General features: G+C 36.5%; 1 protein-coding gene across 3 annotated transcripts in view; it reads left to right on the forward strand.

The window, feature by feature from the left end:
• CUL3 (cullin 3) overlaps positions 1-20,203 on the forward strand; it is a 57,795-nt gene that overhangs the window by 24,206 nt on the left and 13,386 nt on the right. For all 3 annotated transcript variants that reach the window (XM_075716223.1, XM_075716225.1, XM_075716224.1), the window contains 8 exons: positions 1,512-1,625; positions 8,663-8,823; positions 10,127-10,241; positions 11,585-11,813; positions 13,400-13,545; positions 16,468-16,644; positions 17,708-17,878; positions 19,340-19,447. In XM_075716223.1, the coding sequence (XP_075572338.1) occupies positions 1,512-1,625; positions 8,663-8,823; positions 10,127-10,241; positions 11,585-11,813; positions 13,400-13,545; positions 16,468-16,644; positions 17,708-17,878; positions 19,340-19,447 (1,221 nt within the window). The remainder of the gene's footprint in view (positions 1-1,511; positions 1,626-8,662; positions 8,824-10,126; positions 10,242-11,584; positions 11,814-13,399; positions 13,546-16,467; positions 16,645-17,707; positions 17,879-19,339; positions 19,448-20,203) is intronic.

A 20,203-nucleotide genomic window follows, 5' to 3' on the forward strand; every position in this document is an offset into this window, starting at 1 on the left:
TTACAAGCATGGCTGGTGAAGTTTTCCATGAATATTTAAATTTTGGTTAAAAACTACATAGATTGGATAACAACAGGGCACACTTTTGGGAGACCAAAGGGTAAATGATGGTCATTATCAGAAAGAATGAGGCAGCTAAGCAGGGCTGGTTGTGACTTATAACTGCATATTGTGTTTTCCAAAAGCAAGGAGGAGAGGCCTTGCTCAGGTCTGGGGAGTAGGTGTTCGAAGATGTCAGAAAGCTTTGGACAACCTACAAGCATACCTGTATTACCTAGATTCAATAATAAGGTGAATATTACTGGGATAAGTTTCCACAGCTTCTTGAGAAGAGACCACTGTGTTCATATGATATGGCATGCTATGTTTCTGGTTTGCTCATCTAAGTTTATGGAGTTATATATAGTAGCATGGCAGACTCTGAATTTTTTGTTACACTGGTTTTGCCTAATAACTTAATAAAACTTAAATGAGAGAATGAAGTCTATTGGGTGGTTGCATCTGATGTTGGTGCAGCTTGTGGCTGCTTGTCATGTGTGTTTTGTTTTCCTGTTTGAATTCTCTATACTGAAATTTACACCACCACACAAGTATAAATGCAAGTCTATAAATGCAAAAATACATCCTGTTCAGTTACAACAGAGGGCAGAATGTAGTCTGCATGTCATGTCAAAAGTCAATTCACATGTTTTATTAACTCTGGAATAATTTTTTTACATTCCCTCAGGTTTTTCTTTTACATGAGTTTAAAGCTTGAGCACTGTAGTATATGCCTACTGCATGAAAATCAAAATATGAAACTGGATGTTCTTTCTTGTTAGTAGGGAGTAGTAGTGTAAAAAAAGAAATAAAGCCTGAAGTTGGTGGGACAAATGAATCAATTAGCAAATACCTTTGTAAAAAGAATGATGACTTTCTTTCGTTCTCCAGAGTCATCTTGTTGGTGATTATGGACTATTAGTGTAAGAGTCTGATCTTTACCAAGTGATTGTTTCCTTTCAGAACTGTTGTTTGTTGTAACTTTATGCTATCTCATCATGTCTTTCTAAATGTCACCATAGCCAATTTTCCACCTGTACTTGTTCCTGTTTGTAACATTTACCAGTACTACCCAATATTCTGAAATCACTTGTTGAAATTAATTGAAATTAATTGAAACACTGTAGCATAGGAGATTAACCTTTGAGGAGTTGTAAAAAAATATTTTTAACGTTTGAGATTTCAGGTATTCCTTTGAAATTTAATATCCATTTTTATTTTGTTGGTCTTGTTTTTAGCCTGATTTTTCTGACTTGTGTGAAGTCTTATTTTTCCACAGAAGTGAAATACAAGGTGTAGGGATGGTCAGCACCCAGGAAAAGCAAGAACTTGTTCATAATATTCAGGTTTATAGAGGAGCAAGAATTTTTTTTTTTTTTTTTTTAAGCAAAGCTTGTTAAGATTTAAATGATGTAGGAGAAACTGACGGGTTTATGACAATGCTTTTTTTTTTTTTTTTTTTTTTTCTTCAGGTGCGAGAAGATGTGTTAAACTCCTTGAATAACAACTTTCTACAAACACTAAACCAAGCATGGAATGATCATCAAACAGCAATGGTGATGATTAGAGACATTCTGATGTATATGGTGGGTATTCTGCTTTTTCACACATTTAACTTGATGCAGTAAATTGTCTTTTGACAAATGTAAACAGATGAGCTGGAGAAGTAAAAAGCAAGGCATGCTTACCAGTCGTCTTCCTAAGACTACTGTCTGTCCCTTGTTTTGAATTCCCTATGTGCATGCAAGACTATTACGAGTGTGTGACAAATTATAATTGGATTCTTCTTTCAGGTTATCTCATTATCACTTGAAAAATGCATCTGAAAAATGGTTCAATTTTGTGGTTTTTAAAAAATAAGCCAGTCAGACCCATTCTGGCAGGTTATAGATGTTACTTGCATGTATTAGTTCATGTAGTGGTGGTTTCTTACTGTGGAAAGCATAATGGTGAAAGCCTCCTCAAACTTCCAATGTAGTTGTTGTTCTTTAAGCTTAAGGGTTTGAAGAGGATAACTTTGCTTAGGTACAGTCTGTGTCCTTGAATGTTAAATTGAATCATTTGCTGTTCATATAGAGCTTGGGTACAAGATTAAGCAGTGTACATAGATGAGAATTTGATCTTTGGTTGCGTGGTTGTAATTTTAAAAGAAAAAAAGAAAAGCATTCCTTACCTGATAGCTAACAGAAAAGGCCTTTTTTGAAGAGAGGGGGCCTTACATTTTTGTGTCTGGATTGTGTTATGCTTTAGGTAGTTGGTATATGTTTAAATCCCCAGAATGGGGGGCATGCTCTGAGGATGCAGGAGTGTATTTTTGCATAGCTTCTAGCCAAAGACTTTAACTTCAGGAGGAAAAGTATGTGTTGAGACACTGTTTTTTTTATATAGTCTTTTTTTTTTTCCCCCCCAAAAAATATCGTACTGAAGGTAGTACTTCATGCAGTATTAGACAGTGAAGGACAGATAATGATAGCACCTTTTTTTTTGTCAAAAAAGATGATTGACTGAGATTGTACTGTATCTGCTGAACAACCAGTTAAGGTAGCTTGTAGCTGTTAAAGATCTCATGCTATGAAATTTAATCTGTTTATATTAGCTGTGAAGAAATCCTACTTGGTTAATAAGCTCCTAAAAGTTAAAGTTAATTTAGAGTAATGATTGTATCCACACAGCCTAATTTATTATTATTTTTTAAATGGATTTACTGGCTTTTGTGTTGTGGGTTTTGTGTGGTGGTTTTGTTTTGGTGGTTGTTTGGGCAGGGGTGTGTGTGTGTTTTGTTTTGGGTTTTTTTTTTTTCAAAAGTTGGGAAAAGACCACGTATCTAAAGATAGAGGGCTGGATAAAATGCCTTCAGTGACACTTAACGATCTGTGTATCTTATCGTGCCAAAAGGAAGATTGAGCGATTTGTTTTGAAGATGTACTGTCTTTGCTATGAGAAATCCTGGAGTCTCTAATCTGGTTGTGAAGGACAAATAAAAATCAATTGCTGCTAGCTGCATCTGGGCAAATTCAAGAATAGTTGACAATTAGAATAATCTACCAAAGCTAGTGGTGAATTTTCAGAAATGTTAGAAGATGGAATCCAGAGCTTTCTAGGGGAGTAGCTGTTGTGTTTTAGCCAAATACTACATGTTATTTCAGTACAGGAGGTGCTGGATGCTCCAAGGTACATAGGTGGTCGGAGTGGATAATGCAATGTTATCTGCTGCTCTTAAATTTGAGGAAGGGTTACATACTTCAGTTAGCACTTTTGGGGGGAGATGAGAGCTGTTTCTTAAATATTTTTTGTGCTTGGGAGAGCAATACCTTCACTTTTGTTTGAAGCTTGTGAGTGCTGTTACAAGAGCCAGACAGCTTTCTCTTTTCTACTAAAACTTCAGAAGACCGAGACCTGCAGCATTCCTACAAGTGCAAATTGGACTTCACTGGATTATATTTTAGAGTCAGAACAGAATAATAAACAAATCAATTTGAATACCTCTGGAATAGATAGTCTTTCATGTGCTGTTTGACAGTTCCTAATTGTTTCAAGTGGATGCTCAGTTGAGACCTCCATTTGACTAATTATTTGCCTCCCATAGGCTTTTTTCCTTGTACCAAAATGAGACCCAAAGAAACAGAAGAAACATCTACAGTAAAATATTTTTATAGTATAATAGTAAACATGTAATGAATTTTTATTTCAGAATGCTTTTATAAACTTCTCAAACTTTAGGAGCACTGATGCCTGTTCGTTAAACATCTGTAATGTAACATGGTTTTTATGATTATATATTTAATCTTTATTGGGTAGAACTATCTAATGCAGGGAGCTGATACAATGGGCAGACTCCCTCTTTTTCTTTGACTTGGAGGGGCATAAGACAAATTGTCATTAGAAAATACACACTTTGATTACAAATTAAAGCATAAGCTATGGTTTAAAGTGGGACTAGTGTCAAAGATTAGCAGTTTCACCTTTGTCACTGGGGTGTCCTGTTGAGTAAAACGTAATTCTGTTCATTGGAAAGAGACTAAGAGCAGGAAACTTTTAGTCTTAAGTATGTGTTCATTCAAAAAGCTTGAAAAAGCTGCTAGTACCACAAAATTATGAAGTGGAGGAGCATCTGTCAAAGATGAGACCTGACTGCTCTTCAAAGAAACAAATTTTCAAGAACTTTATAAAATGAGTGTTTTGTTCTTCTATGATGTTGAGTCTGAATGAAATGTTTTATAGTGATATGCTTATGTCAGAAATTGGTTGTACCTTTTTATTCAAACACAGCTAATATAATTTACATAAAAATATTTTACCTTTAAAAAAAAAAACAAAAAAACCACTGTATAAACTCAGTCACCAGGCATTGTTAACTGATATGCTTGTGTTCCAGCAGGAGAAGTATATGCAATTACAATATGTTATAAATAAAGGATAACCCAATCCTTCTCCTCCTATGTTGGGGGCCATCCCAAATCCTTACCCATGAGTTTCAGGAAAGGTACCTATTGGTACCCAACAAGCGACAGTCTGATGTCAGTGAAAGTAAAACATTTAACATCCTCTTGAAATCTGATCTTACTGTCTTAAATTCTTGCTTCAGCCTAGTGATTGTACATCTTAAACTAAACTATATCTGTTTTAATGCCATGTTTGTTTTCCAGCTTATTTTCACCCATTAGCTCCCATATGATCTAAGTCAAAACAAACACCTCTCCAACCCACCTTAATCTTTTGTCTGTTTAATTTTGCCACTTATATTGAACTAATTTTTATTTTAGGATCTTTATTTTAGAAAGGTATATATTTTGTATAATGGGGTTTGTGCACTGTTATGATACTCAATGACTAGGTTACTTGCTGTTTGGGGTTTATGGCAGGATTTCATTTTATGTGCAGAACCTCTTCCACAAGACACTCTGTAAAGTTTACCTTATAGTTGTATTTTAAAAGAAGTGTATTACCTTGTCTCTTGTGTCATGGTGCTGTCTGGTAAAAGTCTGCTTGGTTTCATGTTTGTTGTGTAATGTAGTTCTTGTGTAAGGTTTTGCAACCTGGAATTGCACAATAAAGGCAAATGTAACTTTCTTGAGATATTCCAGTTTCCATGATTGAGTTTCAAGTTTACATGGTTCCAGTGTTTTGTAGTATATGTGCGCTAGCTCTCCTCCTTTTGTTTTGCATGTTTACACTACAGTAATCAGTGCCATAATAGATGTAATACTCTGTAAATTCATGGCACTGTCTGCAGCAAGCAGTGAGGCACTGAAGCAGTGGAGTCATGTCCTAAGTAGTGTCTTCACTAAGTCAAGTCATGCACTAAGACGTGCTCAGGTAGTGAAGTAACGTACTGCTTTTGGGCATATCTGAAATTCAGTCTTGGTCTACTCTGCCATGTAGGTAAGCATACCTACAATGGTTTTATCTAGCTACTGTATGTTACAGCAGCAGTGGAGGTGCAATCATTCAGTCTTCTCTTCAAGCTACGTGAGCGTGAGTATTTTTGGAACGTCTTATGGAAACTGGGCTAAACTGGGTTCTGTGGTGTCCCTTGTTCACTACTTACACTTGCTAAATTTAAAGCAATTTCAGGTATGCAAGCGCAGCAGTCGCATCCCTAGCTGCATTATAGGCATTGCCAGTTAAACATTGTCAGAAATAAATAATTACTCCTGCGAATACGGCTGTGTATTTTGCAGAGGGCAGAGTATTCCCTTCTCATCTGTGCAGTGCACAAAGCCGGTGTCTTGATTTAGGCCAGCACTGACAGATGGGCCGTGTGAGTTTTGACCTCTGGGCATATGACTGTCATTACTCATGGCTTACGCACAAGGTAATAGGGAGAAGTGTTGTTTTTATTTTCGGAACTAGGAGCAAAGACACTTGCTATGCATATATACAATGGTGTCTGAAGGCTACATCATCCAAGTAGTCCATTCATGCAGAGATGGGCAAAATGTGGCTGGTTATGTTTTACAGTAGGTAACTTGCTTTAGTTGAGATCAGAATTATTCTGCAGTGTAAGCAACATTGTAGTTTGTGAATAATTGTTGGCTGAAACTCCACCCTTGTCTCCTGAGAGTTACTCTTACCTTTTAAGCACCTGCTGCTTTTCCCCGTGGGAAGTGATTGCTGTTTAGTAGCATGTAGCCTTGTCAGTCAAACCTGTTCCCAAATGGGGCTTCCTGTCTCTAAGATTATCTTCTTTTTAGGTTGGGAGAGCTTCCAGTAAACAGTAAAAGTGATCTGTTACCAAGGGTAAGCACATCAGCATCAGAAACACTGATGCTGCTACTCTTAATTTGGGTATTGTAGAGTCATCTGGCTTGCTAAGAGGCATTGCTGTTACATTGAGAAGAGTTTCTAGTGCAGTTACTGTTTCATTTTGTAATGGCAGTGTTTAGCACTGCCACAGCAGAAACTGTGCAGATGAGTCATGACCATGGCTTTAATCCATTCTGATACCCTGCTGCCTGTGCTTCAGAGGCCTGAATATTCTTTGGAAATGATACATATATTCTTTTCTTCTCAAGTTATATTACACACTACTTTTTAATTTTCTCTTTCATCTTTTTGAAAGTGTATTTTAAGCTTATCTTACTTTAGAATCACATTTACTTATGCTCTTGATGCAAGTGTGTAAATAAGGGAGTGAAACAAATAACCCTGTTTCTAAATAACAAAAAAAAAAAAAAAAAGAGTAAATATTCCAGAGATCTAGACCACCATATGTTGCTAAACTGACTTCATGAGACCAATTAGTAAACTTTTTGGTTTGAGGCAGAGCTGAGCTTGCTTTGTGAGCCACGGAGTAGGCATATCTAAGCTGTTCCCATCTTGTTTTTTCATTTAAGTGCTGCCTGTCTGAAGGGAGTGAGTGGGAAGTCATTCCTGAATTGTGGAACCCGGTGTTTTTTTTTCCTTTGGTCATCAAGTGGCAATCTGGCATATAAGTAGTATATGAATAATTTTGCCATGTAAATTCAGCTGCTAAAATACTAAAGACTGTGGTGTCTGTTCCTTCTGATTTCTTCTAATTGTGGAATTTATATGAACTTGCAATTCCGTAATCTTTTTTCTGTAGTCTGAAGCATGATTCTTTTTTTAAATAGTTTTGTTTTCTAGGTGTTTGGTAACTTTACACTTCTATTCTGGGTGTGGTAGAGCACCTAAGATAATTGATGGAACCAGTGGAGAAGCTAATCTTTATACTCAATTTCAAACATTGACCTTCATCCTTTATAGAATTTGATTTGTTTTTTAAAAAAAAAATTGTTATAGTGATGTAAATTCTCAGAAAACACTATCACAGTCAGATTTGTGAGTGGGTACAAAACTCTCAACTTTTTCCAGTAATACCATCCTGAGGCTTAAATGATAGTAAAGCAGTATTTTTAGTAATTACCTAAACTGTTACATTGGAGGAATGGATTATGCCCTGACAGAAATGAAAGAAATAATCATTGCTGATCTCGGAAATAGTTTGTACAAACCCACAATTTTTCTATTCTTAATGTTTTAAGTGGTCTGGTCTTAACCAGTACAGCACGACTGGATATTAAGTGAACACATTAATTTTCTGTCTGCTAGTAAGTCTATTCTTTCTTTTCTAGAGAGCTGGTAAGTTGGGAGAGAGGAACAGATAAGGGTAGACAAAATCTTGGAGCATTTCTGCAGGTAGCAGTAAGAGACTTGGAGTGTCTGCTCAGCAGTGTGTCAGTCAACTCTGTATGGTGGTGTTTGGGCTATACGGACTTCAAATACTGTACTGGGGATCAGCCTCCATTTGCAAACATGGGTAGCTTAGGGCTAGTGGATAGTTGAGGAGCTTGATCCTTCCTATAGACTAAGATTATGTAGGGAGATAAAATTTAAACCCATACCGAAACATAAAAATTATTCTTTTTTTCTCTCCCCCTTCTTTTTGGGGTGGGAATGTGGAGGGGGCATATGTGTGCGATTTTAATGAAACTTAACAAGGTTTCAAGATACTTGCTCAAGTTGAATGAAAGTGAACTTTCTTTTTCAAGGGAGTTCAACAGAAGTCCTTGTGTACAGTTTTGCAGTACCAACCCATAAATGTTTTGATTGTAACTATTTGTTTTGATTGTAACTATTCTCATTTTGGCTTTACTTTTTCTACTGTTCATCTAAGGATGCTATTTCAGGAGATTTCACTGAATATTGAGGGGAAACTGCCTGCCTAAAAGGAGTAGTAGGAAGATGCATGGGAGATGGGGAAAAATTAATTAATTTTTCTTAAAGAACAAAAATGGGTGGATGGAAGGGGCTTGAATAGATAAGAAAGATCTCTTTCAGATTGTGCCATGAATTTTGTCAGTATTTGGAGATTCCCCTGCCCCCAAACAAAAAAGTGGCAAGCCTGTAGATTTGCTCTGGCATGCTTTAGTCATAAATGCTGTGCTTACACTCGTAAGCGAAGTAGACTTTCTATGTAAACAAAATTTTGGAAAATGGGACTGATTATGAGTTTTGAGGGTATTCATAATTTCTTTTTATGAAGAAAAGAGAGAAGACTGATTATTTCTGTACAGTGCAGATATGACCATTCTCTTGCAATCTTGAATAGCACGGGTGTACTGAATTTAAAATTTTATTGCTGTGTATGCCTTCGTTGTAGGACCGTGTGTACGTGCAACAAAATAATGTGGAGAATGTCTACAATTTGGGCTTGATTATTTTTCGAGATCAAGTTGTACGCTATGGCTGCATTAGGGATCACCTGCGGCAAACTCTGCTGGATATGATTGCAAGAGAAAGGAAGGGAGAAGTTGTAGACAGGTAAGATGTTTGTAAGTGACTGTCTTTTGTAAATAATACCTGTCAATTTTTAAGAGTGAATCAAGAACATACACGAAGAAATCATTAGGCTGCATTTCTGATCACAAGTAAAATTTGTCCATAGTCTGGAATAACATATTTCTTTCTACATTAAAGTTTAGCATAATGGTAAATGGGGAAGCTCATTAATACTTTTTTTTTTAATATGTTTATCTTCTGGGTTTTATTAAAACTGCTGTTAAATCTCTCCATTACCGCCTTGTGCCAGAACACTTCATTATAAAGTGGAGTTTTGACTTGACAATTCTCTGCCTCTTGGTACCCTGTATTTCCTCTGTACTGCGATGTGGTTTAATTTTCTTGTACCTTTTTTTAGTTATTATTTTTGAAGCTTTCTTTTTTAATTCCATTTCCCTTCCTCGTGTTTTGATCCATCTGTTTCTTGTTAGTTTGGTTGCAACTCCGAGCTTTTTAAATCTGTTCCTCATCTTTTTCAACCAGTTTAATAGATGTGGAGTTTTGTGCCACACACTGCAGATACTGCAGCTGAAGTAACTTCAAATTTGGAAGGTTTCTTGTGCTTCTCCAGTTTCAGAGCAGCTGTTGGGTGTGGAGATATGTAAACTCCATGCTACGTTGGCTGCAGTTCTGTGATTGAGATTGCCCAACGCGCAATTTATGAAGAGAAAAATACTCCCTGGCAACAGCTGTGTATTGTCCCCTAGTGCCAGAAAGTGGAATTTTTTCCTGGATGCAGTTCTTTTGTTTTCACATTTTATTGATGTGTTTCTATGCCTGACCAAACGCTTAACTTGAGGATACATTTTCATTTTGTGTTGGTGTTTTTTTTTTTTAAAAAAAAAAAGAAAAGAAAGCCACCAACCAAACAAAACATCAAACTTTGCACAGCAACTTCCATCTGTGCAATTGTTTTGAATTGCTTGGTTCCAACTTACATGTGTAGTTTTCAGTTTTCTTTGAAGTACTGTTTTTGGTATTCTTGTATGTTGAAATATATTCTTAATAGTTTTCCAAGTTAGTAGAACTTGAGACCTGCTTCCCTATCATTGTATTTAAAATATATAATAAACATTGTCAGCTCCTTAGTTTAGAACAGAAACAATCAATCTTGCTCCTTTAATCTTCTTGAAAACCTGTCATGTACTGAACAGATTTAGGGATGGACTTTCTATTACTGTATCTTATTTAAGTTGATATTATGTTCTGAGTTGTTATTCTGCTGTGTACTCTGTCTTACAACCATGTAGATTTCTCAAGTTGTTAACAACTTACTTTTTGGCAGAGGCGCAATAAGAAATGCTTGCCAGATGTTAATGATTCTAGGTCTTGAAGGAAGGTCAGTCTATGAAGAAGACTTTGAGGCTCCGTTTTTGGAGATGTCTGCAGAATTTTTTCAGGTACAGCAATGTTGTGATATCATACTTGGAATGTTGCTATAACTGCTTGGAATTGTGAGAATTGCTGGTACTTAAAGTAATTGTTACTTATTTGATGAGTACGTCCATCTCATTAAATGAAATAAGAAAAAATTTTACTAACTTTGCGGAAAAAGTAACACAAATTTTACAGAATTACCATAATTTGAATGTTGTTTTGAAATATGGGTGCTGATAGCATGTAAAGTAAGCATTATGCTAATCTTGTGCCTGCTTTTGGCTATTTCATGCAACTTAGTATATCCCTGCATTGCAGCCACAGTCTTTTTGAAATACCAATAGCATGAAAGGTTCAAACTGTTTCAGGCTGGGAATGGAGAGGGGAGACTACTTGTCAGATGGCCGTTGAGTAAGCTTTGTTTCCTTCATAGTTTCTACATTTGTGAGTTACATTTTGTAATAAAATGAACTGAGTCAAAATTAAGTGTATCCAAGTGGCTATCCAGTTGTTGACCAACCACTGAATAACACATTTTAAATATATCCTGAGTTTTTTTGTGAGGTAGTTTCAGGAAAAAAGCCAGTTGAGTGTAATCATGCTCCTCTATCATTGGAACTTGATAGAAATTATAAAACATATTCAAAGATACCTAGGTAAGGTAATTTGTCAGTCTCCCAATTCTTATGCAAGATTGACTGTCTGTCTTATCCTCCGATCTCCAAACTTCTTTTGAAAATGAGAAGCATAAGTTGCATAACCTTTTAAAAGTAATTGCATTCTGTTTTTTATTGGTGCTACATGAAATTAAGAAAAATAATTACTTTCATTTAACTTTTATTTCTTAGCTCTGTCTTTAAAAAAAAAAAAAAAAAAGTCTTTCCTCCAAAAGACTATGCTGACCAGTATGGATAAAAACAGTTTGACATGAAATAATGTGCTCAGCATTGTCACTAATGAGAATAATGAGAACTGTTGATCTTCACAATTCGTAAATATGCCATAAACTGGTATTTTGAAAGGAATCTTTGCCTCTTCCCTCTCCCCATCCTTCTGTTTTCTTTGGACCTGTGGCTAAAACTCTAATTGGTAACTGGAAACTAGGTTGGCTTAGGTTGTTTTAGTATGAAAAATACCATGTTCATATTGCGTGTACCCCCTTATGTATGTAACACAGTTAGTGTAATAGAGCCTTTATTTTGTGTTAAGCATGTATGTAAATCTTGGGTGTATAACGATCTCATTTGCTGGACATGCTGGGTTTGATTTGAACTTGCTTATCAATGCTGATCTGAAATAACCAGTATGTTTCCTTTTTCCCCTTTTAAAAAAAAAAGTCTAAATTATTAATTTGTGTTAATCACAGATGGAAAGTCAGAAATTTTTAGCTGAAAACAGTGCTTCTGTATATATAAAGAAAGTAGAAGCTAGAATTAATGAAGAAATAGAACGGGTGATGCATTGTCTGGATAAATCAACAGAAGAACCAATTGTGAAAGTTGTTGAGAGGGAGCTTATTTCCAAGCATATGAAAACTATAGTGGAAATGGAGAACTCTGGGCTAGTTCATATGCTGAAAAATGGGAAGACAGAAGGTAAGATTGCATCATGTGGGAGACAGAAATGCTTATGATACTGCTTATTGTTTTTAAACATAGGATAAGTGGAGCTTAAGGTTTGTGTTCCTGTGTAATTGTAAAACACTTTGGTGGCTCTGTTTTGCAAACATCTGAGAATATTACTTCAGAGACTTTTAGAGGTCTTTTAAAGCAGAGCCCATATGTATAACTTGTTTCTATTTAGTACCAGATACGGGTACTTTTTTGGTAAGCCAACTATCTCTTAAGAAAAAAGTACAAATCTATTGTAGTGGTCTTTGTTACCTGTTTTCCATGAGCCGTTTTATTACTTTCATTCCTCTAGTATGTAGCTGTCAAAATGCAGCCAAGTTTTTTGGCCCACAGGCAGTTATTTAAAAAGTGCTGGTACAGACTTATTTAATAGAAGCATTGCAGGACCGATTCCTGGGGAGAGGGCTTTGTTGCAGAAAAAAAGTTGGCTGTTTTTTTTTTAAAGGATAAGAAGCGGCTTATTGAAGTGGTTGAAAAAGAAGAGCTTGGCTTGATTTGGTTTTCCCTGACAGAGGTTAATGTGGGACAGAATGACTCAATGAAAGTTACTATGGAAAGAGATAGAACATAAGTTTCTAAAGCAGCACAATGAACAGAGTGATTATAATATCTCTATTTAGAAATCAGTGCTCATGCTAAAGCCAGGAGAATGGGGAACACGCTGCTTAAATTAATGGCTGTTGTTCATTAAAGCAGCTTCACAATTACTAGGTGATAGTCAGTGACAAAGGTAGCAAATTTCTTAGCTGTAAGAAAAGAGAGTATCTGTATTGAAAAGGAAAGTGATGATACTATACTTAATATTTTTTTCTTTAATATCCAGTTAAGATAGCCTTCAGGCTGAGGGTACAATGATACTGAAGGGGATTCATAAGATACAGGAATTAGTTTAACTTCCATAGGCCTTGGTTTGATTTAGTTAAATACTAGAGAGGAAATACTTGCTGCATTGTAAGTACAAGGATGGATTGCTGTTTTGGAAAGCCATGTTGAAGCTAAGCCACTTACAGTGATTTTAGATGGATGAAACAAAGTAGTGTAACATTGTATGTCTGACTTTAAGACAAATATGAATTAAACTCCAATTTTTACCAGTTTTTGCTTTTAATGCAGAAACAAGCATCTCACTAGTGTTGTCCTATTTGCTTTAACTTAGATTTTTGTTATACTTAACACAGTATTTGGGTTTTGGGATGATGATCTTGGAAGCTATGTTCTTAAATACCACTGGAAAACAATCTTACTGAAGTTTTAAGTGCTCTATCCTTTAGCGCAAGCATCAACTTTTGCTGGCTTGGGGATCAGCTGTAGACAACCTAGAATAATTGAATACAACCTTTGTTTTCAATTTTGTGGCTGCTGTGGTCAGCATGTTGTCAAGGGTAAAGGGAAGGGGACATCAGAAGATTCCAGTGTCTGAGCTGTTACAGGATGCTTTTTGTGGCACAAATGGCTGAACTTTTACTGTCATCTTTTGCTATGAAATGAAAGAGTTACAGAAGTATAACAGACAGAGAGTGTCCTGCATAATATCTCATTCTTGTTTCCAGACCTTGCTTGCATGTACAAGTTGTTTAGCCGTGTGCCAAATGGTCTAAAGACAATGTGCGAGTGCATGAGCTCATACCTGAGAGAGCAAGGCAAAGCACTAGTTTCTGAAGAGGGAGAAGGAAAGAATCCAGTTGACTACATTCAGGTAGTTAAATATTTTGACTTTTCTTCCATCTTTCCTGCATTCCCCAGAGTAGCAGTTAACTACATAATTAATAAGGTAAACCTTCATATTGATTCAGAAGGGATTATTATTAGCAAGCTACATTTATAATTTTGTTTAAAATATACATTTTTCTGAATTTTCTGACATGTTTAGAACTCTCACCTAAGTTGCTTGGAAAGTATGTGCTCAGTTTCTGTGCTTTTGGTAGCTGCTTTTACTAAACAACATAGGCTAATTATATAACTGCTGGGAACTTTTTGGATTATCCTAAATGATATTTGCTTCCAGGGGGAGTTGTACGTCTGCTGGCAAATAGCTTTTATAGAGTCTATTTTATTTAATTTTATGTCATGCTAGCTATCAATGTTTATTGAGGCAAAAATCACATGACAGTATTTCATGGCAAGATTAACTATAGCTGAGAGGTGAATGTGTTATAAATCATAACAAATTACTTGCTTCATTCTCGGTCTCCCTGAGAAAAAAAACATTTCTGTGTATTGGAAGACAGAAGTGTTCCTTCTTATTCTCCATCTCTCACTAAGAAGTGATATGTACCATTAATCTATCAAGATCACAAAATATGCTTCAGGAGTGTTTGTCATCTTTCTCTCCCATCATCTCTGAGAAGATGGTTTTAAATTTGCACATAAAGTCTTTAGATTTCACTGAACTTTAAGGAAATGTTTTTATAGTTGGAAGACATTTTATACTTCATGTGCAAATCTGTATTCATTAAACATTAAGTTGTTGGTTGTTTTAAATGTATAGTTGAAGTCTTTGTGAGAAACACTTAATGCTCTGTGTCTATTAATGCTCTGTGTCTATTAACATCTCTGCTGTTTTGTTTGAAATCAGTAACTTTGCTAGAACTGGTTACTATTACAAGAAGCCATTTGAGTATAAACACATTTTTGACTGGATTATTGATTTTCTGGCAATGCTGAAGCAAACTTCTTACCAAGCTTGGACAAGAATCACCTCTCCAAGGATTGTTAAAAAGAAGAGAGAATGCTCTTTGAAATTTATTAGGTTTAATGATTAAGGGCTGTTATGTTTTTTGTGGTGGTATGATTTTTTTTTTTTTTTTTTAAAATAAGTGTCTGGATTACTTTGAAGTAATTTTCACTCCTTTTAAATCCCAATGGACCTAAAGGGGTATCATAAAAAATTTAACTGAGAAAGAGTTAAAAACTTAATTATAAAGATGCTATCAATGTTTCCTGCTACAAAGGCGAATAGCATAATGAAGCTGGAGAAGACTTACAGCCATACTGCTTGTGCTTTGGCAGAGCTCATCCTGAGCCTATTAGTATGTACCCTAACCATCTCATGAAGATGTTCTACGGAAGGGATTGGTATTTGGTTACCGCTAAATCCTCAAACAGGTTTATCCTCCACTTCCATTGGCATGATGGAAGAAGAGAAAAATGCCTGTGAATTGAGAAACCACCTCACTCATCTCAGCCGTGTTTGTCCAAATCTTACCAGGACTTAAATAGCAGTAAGACAACAGACAAGGAAGCTACATTATACCATCAAGAAAAAAAACTTCATCATAGACCAGCACTGCTTCTGCAACATGACATCACCAAACCCTGAGCATAATTGATGAGATGATTGCAAAAGCATTGCCAGGGGATTAGATTTAAAACTTATAAGAATTTGAAGGGATGTTGAAGTGCTGTTGTATTTAAGTTACTAACAGTTTCTCCTGTTTAACACCAGGTTGTTCAGATGGTGTACTCCTGGAGAGGAGGTATAAGCTAACCTTGGTAAACAGAGAGATAGTGGGATTTACTTTGAATTTAAAATTTCTAATACGCATTAATTAGCCTGTCTAAAGACCATTCCTTTAAGTGAGATGGTGAGTTCCTAAGAAACATTACTACTTCCTTGAGTAATTCTTGAATGGCTTCTTTAAGTAACCACATATAAATAATTTCTTAAGAAACCGAGGACTTTAAGATTATTTAACCTGAACAGTGAGCAGTAGTTATCCATGATAAATTTAACTCCTGAGTGAACTTTTCTTTCCCCTCCACCTCGAACACTGTGTTAGTTATGTCTAGACCCTGTATGTATGATACATACTTAGCAAGGTGCTCGGGGGATTTTAAGATGCTTCCCACTTCTGCACCCAGTTGTTATAACTCTGGGTGAAGATGGTGTAAACCCTAAAAATGATGTCAAGAATCTAATGGTATAGCTCAGAGGAAGTGGTTCAGTTCAGGCCTGTGAACATGATGCTGTGGTAACTGGAGAGCTATTGCTTGTTTCTGACTTTCATACGTTCACAGTGACTCTTAAAGATCAGTAAGAAACATGTGACTAAATAATGCAGAACATGTCCCTGGCTTGAAATTGGAGTGGGAAAAAACCTAACAAGATTAGGCCTGTTGTTGCAGTGTGTTTTCTCCTCAAATTTGCTTAGTAGCTCTAGGGATGCAGTTAGTGTGTGCTTAGCCTCATCTTTCCTGTATCCTGTATTTATGATAGTGACTTTGTCAATGTTATTTGGAATAGAAGAGGCTTAACAACCACAACAAATACCTTCTCTAAGTTGTGGATTCAAAAATACGGTAAATCAGCCTGTTTAACAAGGGTGATTAAGAAAGTTTTTTTTAATCTTTGAGTAGCTATTACAGCAAACTGCACCAATATTTGACACCAGTATTTTAGCCAGTTTATCTGAAAATTGCTTCCGTAAGAGATTTGTGGCAGCCGTAGGTATTTAAAAACGGAAATGAAATTTCGGATACTTTCTGACAATGCCAAACATAAAGAGCTTTGCAGAATCTCTGACTGTAGATGTGGTCTTCACTACAACTTCATCTGTTATTACTGTTTTAGAGCTTGCAACTTCAAATCAATTAAAATGTTTGTACTTCTTTTTTAAAGGGTTTACTGGATTTGAAGAGTAGGTTTGACCGCTTTCTTCAAGAATCTTTCAATAATGATCGACTCTTCAAACAGACTATTGCGGGTGACTTTGAGTACTTCCTCAACCTCAACTCTAGGTCTCCAGAGTACCTCTCATTATTTATTGACGATAAGCTGAAAAAAGGAGTCAAGGGAGTAAGTATAAGTTAAATTAAAAGATCATTCTCTTTGTTAACTTGGGTCAGATTAAACTAAGCTACTTTTCCAAGAATGATTTTTATAAGAAGTTAAATGGCAATACTGCCTTAAAAAAAAAAAAAGTAGATGTAACACATCTGAGCTCATAACACTTTAGATCTGAACTTACAGAAATGTAAGGCACAAGGAGATCTTGAGATGTTGTGTGGCTTGTCTCTCCTCTCTGAAGCAGTATACCTGGATTACTTCTGGCACATACGCCCTCAAAAAACAAAGTTAGATTGTAGGAGATTCTGTAGCTCCCTTCCTTTGAAGCCTTAAATATCAGTTCCTTAAGTATCTTTACAGTTTGGCAGTTATTCTCAGTATCTAATAATTTCTTTTGACTATTAAGTCACTTGGGTAGGGGAAGGCTTGCTTCTTTTTACTGCTTTTACACAATGGAGGACTATTACCACATCTGTCTCTTCTAGCTTAAGTACAACTGTTTACTTCAGTCTTACCTCATAGCTTCTTTCATGAAATCTCCTGAGGTGCAGCACCTGGAACTGGACAGGATAGTCTGACTGAGGCTTCAGTGGCTCTGAATAAAACTGAATATTATTGTATGCATCGTATGCTTTGGGAATCAAATAGTAAATTCTACTTATAAAATAAGTAATAATTTTATTTGTTGTGGCACTACACAGGCTTAACATTTAAAAGCTTTCATTCCAAGCTAACTTTTCATATTCCTAATACTGGTTTCCATCTGTGCTTTTTCTAAAATACTTTAAAATTTACCCAGACACTTTTACTATATTTACCAGGCATTCTGCCTATCCATTGTCTCCCTTCTCCTTCACAATTGCTTTTTCCCTCCATTTTAGATCTGTTTCTCTCTCTGCTCTGTTGAGTTTGTGCACTGTTCTTTTGGCTCTGTCGTTCACGTGTTCGACCAGTTTTGTTGGCTTCTTTATAGGCTGCTGTTAGACCTTACACTTGCTGTGAATTACTTTAAGTATTTAGGTTGTATAAGACACTTATGCTGGAAGATGAAAGCAAATTATTTCTTTTACAGCTAACAGAGCAAGAAGTAGAAACTATATTGGATAAGGCAATGGTTTTATTTAGGTTTATGCAAGAGAAAGATGTTTTTGAACGCTATTACAAGCAGCACTTGGCAAGAAGACTTCTCACAAACAAGAGTGTTTCAGATGACTCTGAGAAAAATATGATATCTAAATTAAAGGTAAGACAGTATCTGTAAACTTCTTTTTTTTTTTTTTTTTCATAAATATGGTTTCTTCTGTTTTTACATAAGGGATATACAGATAAGAAACATCTTGATTGCTGTTAAATACAGATTTGATTTTAAAGCCCCAACAGAAAAGATGAAAGGCTTTTCTGAATAATTCTGTGGAAATAAAAGGAAGGAAATACTGGAAAACACCTGTGATGAGAGAGCAATCTAGAAAACAAAACTTTCTTTATCCCCCCCCCCCAAAAATTTAAGACTTTCCAAATAAAAGGACAACTCCTGTTACCTAGTTACTGGATTTGAAGACAGAACTGTGTTTTATCCTAGATCTTCCGTTATTCACAGTAGGATTTTTTTATTGCATGCGTTGTTTTTTAGTTGCCTTCATCTGCAGACTGGTGATAATACTCAATTCCATTTGATTAAGTAGTTTGAGATAGATTTAAAAAAAAAATCATATCGGTGTCTGGAAACAGGTTTTCCTTGCTTAGTTCAATTTACTGATTAAATAGTTCAAGAGATGAAGAAGAAAGTAAAGCCTAAAGGTGAACAGTCCTTGAAGTGAGTTCTAATGCAGCTTCTTGCTAAGTGGCATGATAAGTGGCTAGGGAACTTTCGAACCAGAGTGATTTGATCCTAAAATCAAACTTTACTGATCCTCATTTTTGACCTTCATATTCTATCAGTGAGCAAAGCCTATTTGCATCAGATGTCTCCAGATTATCAGTATTAATTCCAAATTGTTGGTATTAATTCTTTCCCAATTACCTCTCCACCTCTTCTAGCCTGGTGATTTAGAAGTCACAGGGCATACATTTGCAAGGTGAAGCAGTAGACCAGAACTGCCCTCTTCTCATGTCTTTGCAGAGTGATGAGGATGCTGAAGCTAACATGCTTGCCTTTACCATTTATGTCAGAGTATGTGTTAGAAATAGGCACAAAGTCTGTATGTGCAACTGAAATGCATGTGTTCGTGCACATGTTATCTATGTATGCATATGTCCCTGATTCTCAAAAGGTGTGGTCATCTCACTTGGTAATCTACAGTAAGCTTTTAAAATGATACACTCTTAGGACCACAGGTTTTGGGGGTTTTTTCTGATAAAGATTTTTATTTCCCTTTACAGTATCATGCCAAAAAGCAGGTGAAAGTGTATGCCTTGGTCTGATAAGCTTTTAAGGGGAGATAGGAAGCTAAAAAGAAACCAAAAATACAGTAATGTAGAAAAGAGAAGGAAAGCAAGTTTTGATATGTGTAGGGTTAGAGCCTTATATGAACAATTATTTTTTTTTTTAAAGTTCTGAAGGTAATGCAAATGGGAATCCCAGTAACCAAATGTACAGAAATACCATTTTTATGAGATTTATGAAGTAACTCTTAGTCTTGCAGTTCACATATCAGAAGCTCTGTTTTCATAGTGCCGGCACAACAAGTGATTTTGTGTATTTTAGACTGAATGTGGATGTCAGTTCACGTCTAAACTGGAAGGAATGTTCAGGGACATGAGCATCTCAAACACAACGATGGATGAGTTCAGGCAACATCTTCAGGCAACCGGGGTAAGAGTGTGGCGGTCCGTGTGCTTGTCCTTTTATGTCAGTACAAACCCTAGACCTTTGCCAAGGCCTGTGGTTTTTAATTTGGTAGTATATGCGCGTGGAAAGAAGGGTGTTGTCAGCATCCTCATTCCGTTTCTTTTACTGCGTTTCTCATCTTACAAACTTTGTTAGTATTTCCCGAAGTGCAAAAGCGAGTTCGAAGCCTGATCCGCAGCTTGAGCAGTGCCAATTTCATTCCATAAAATCCTGGTTCAACTTCTGTTGTATCCCCGTTCTCCTGAAAGGGCCCCGCGGAGCGCGGCTCGGCGGCTCTGCCCGCTTGCGGCCGGCAGGGGGCGGGCGGCGGCCGCCTTCCCTGCCCAGCTGTGCCAGCTGTGCCCGCTGCCCCTGCCCGCCCAGCTGTGCCCACCGCCCCTGCCCGCCCTGCCGTGGCCACGCTCCTGGGGCCAGCTGCCCGCTCTCGTGTTCGTTTCAGAAACGCCGTGTCACCAGCGCAGTCTTCCCTTTCTCATTCTTTAACGGTAATCTTCATTGCGAGCTGTGTTTTATGCTAACGGCAATAAAATATTGCATGCTGCAGGTATTCGACAAATGTACCATCTCATATTTAACTTTCCTGACGCAGTTAATGCCTTTATTAAAAGCAGAAGTACCATTTTATTCAAATTGCCAAATATGGGCTTAATTGTTCAATCAAGAAGTGTTACAGCTTGTTGTGAAAGGGGACCTCTGGAATATTGCATAATGGAGAGATTG

Source organism: Pelecanus crispus, chromosome 9 (genome assembly GCF_030463565.1).
Source record: "Pelecanus crispus isolate bPelCri1 chromosome 9, bPelCri1.pri, whole genome shotgun sequence".
Classification (NCBI taxonomy): domain Eukaryota; kingdom Metazoa; phylum Chordata; class Aves; order Pelecaniformes; family Pelecanidae; genus Pelecanus; species Pelecanus crispus.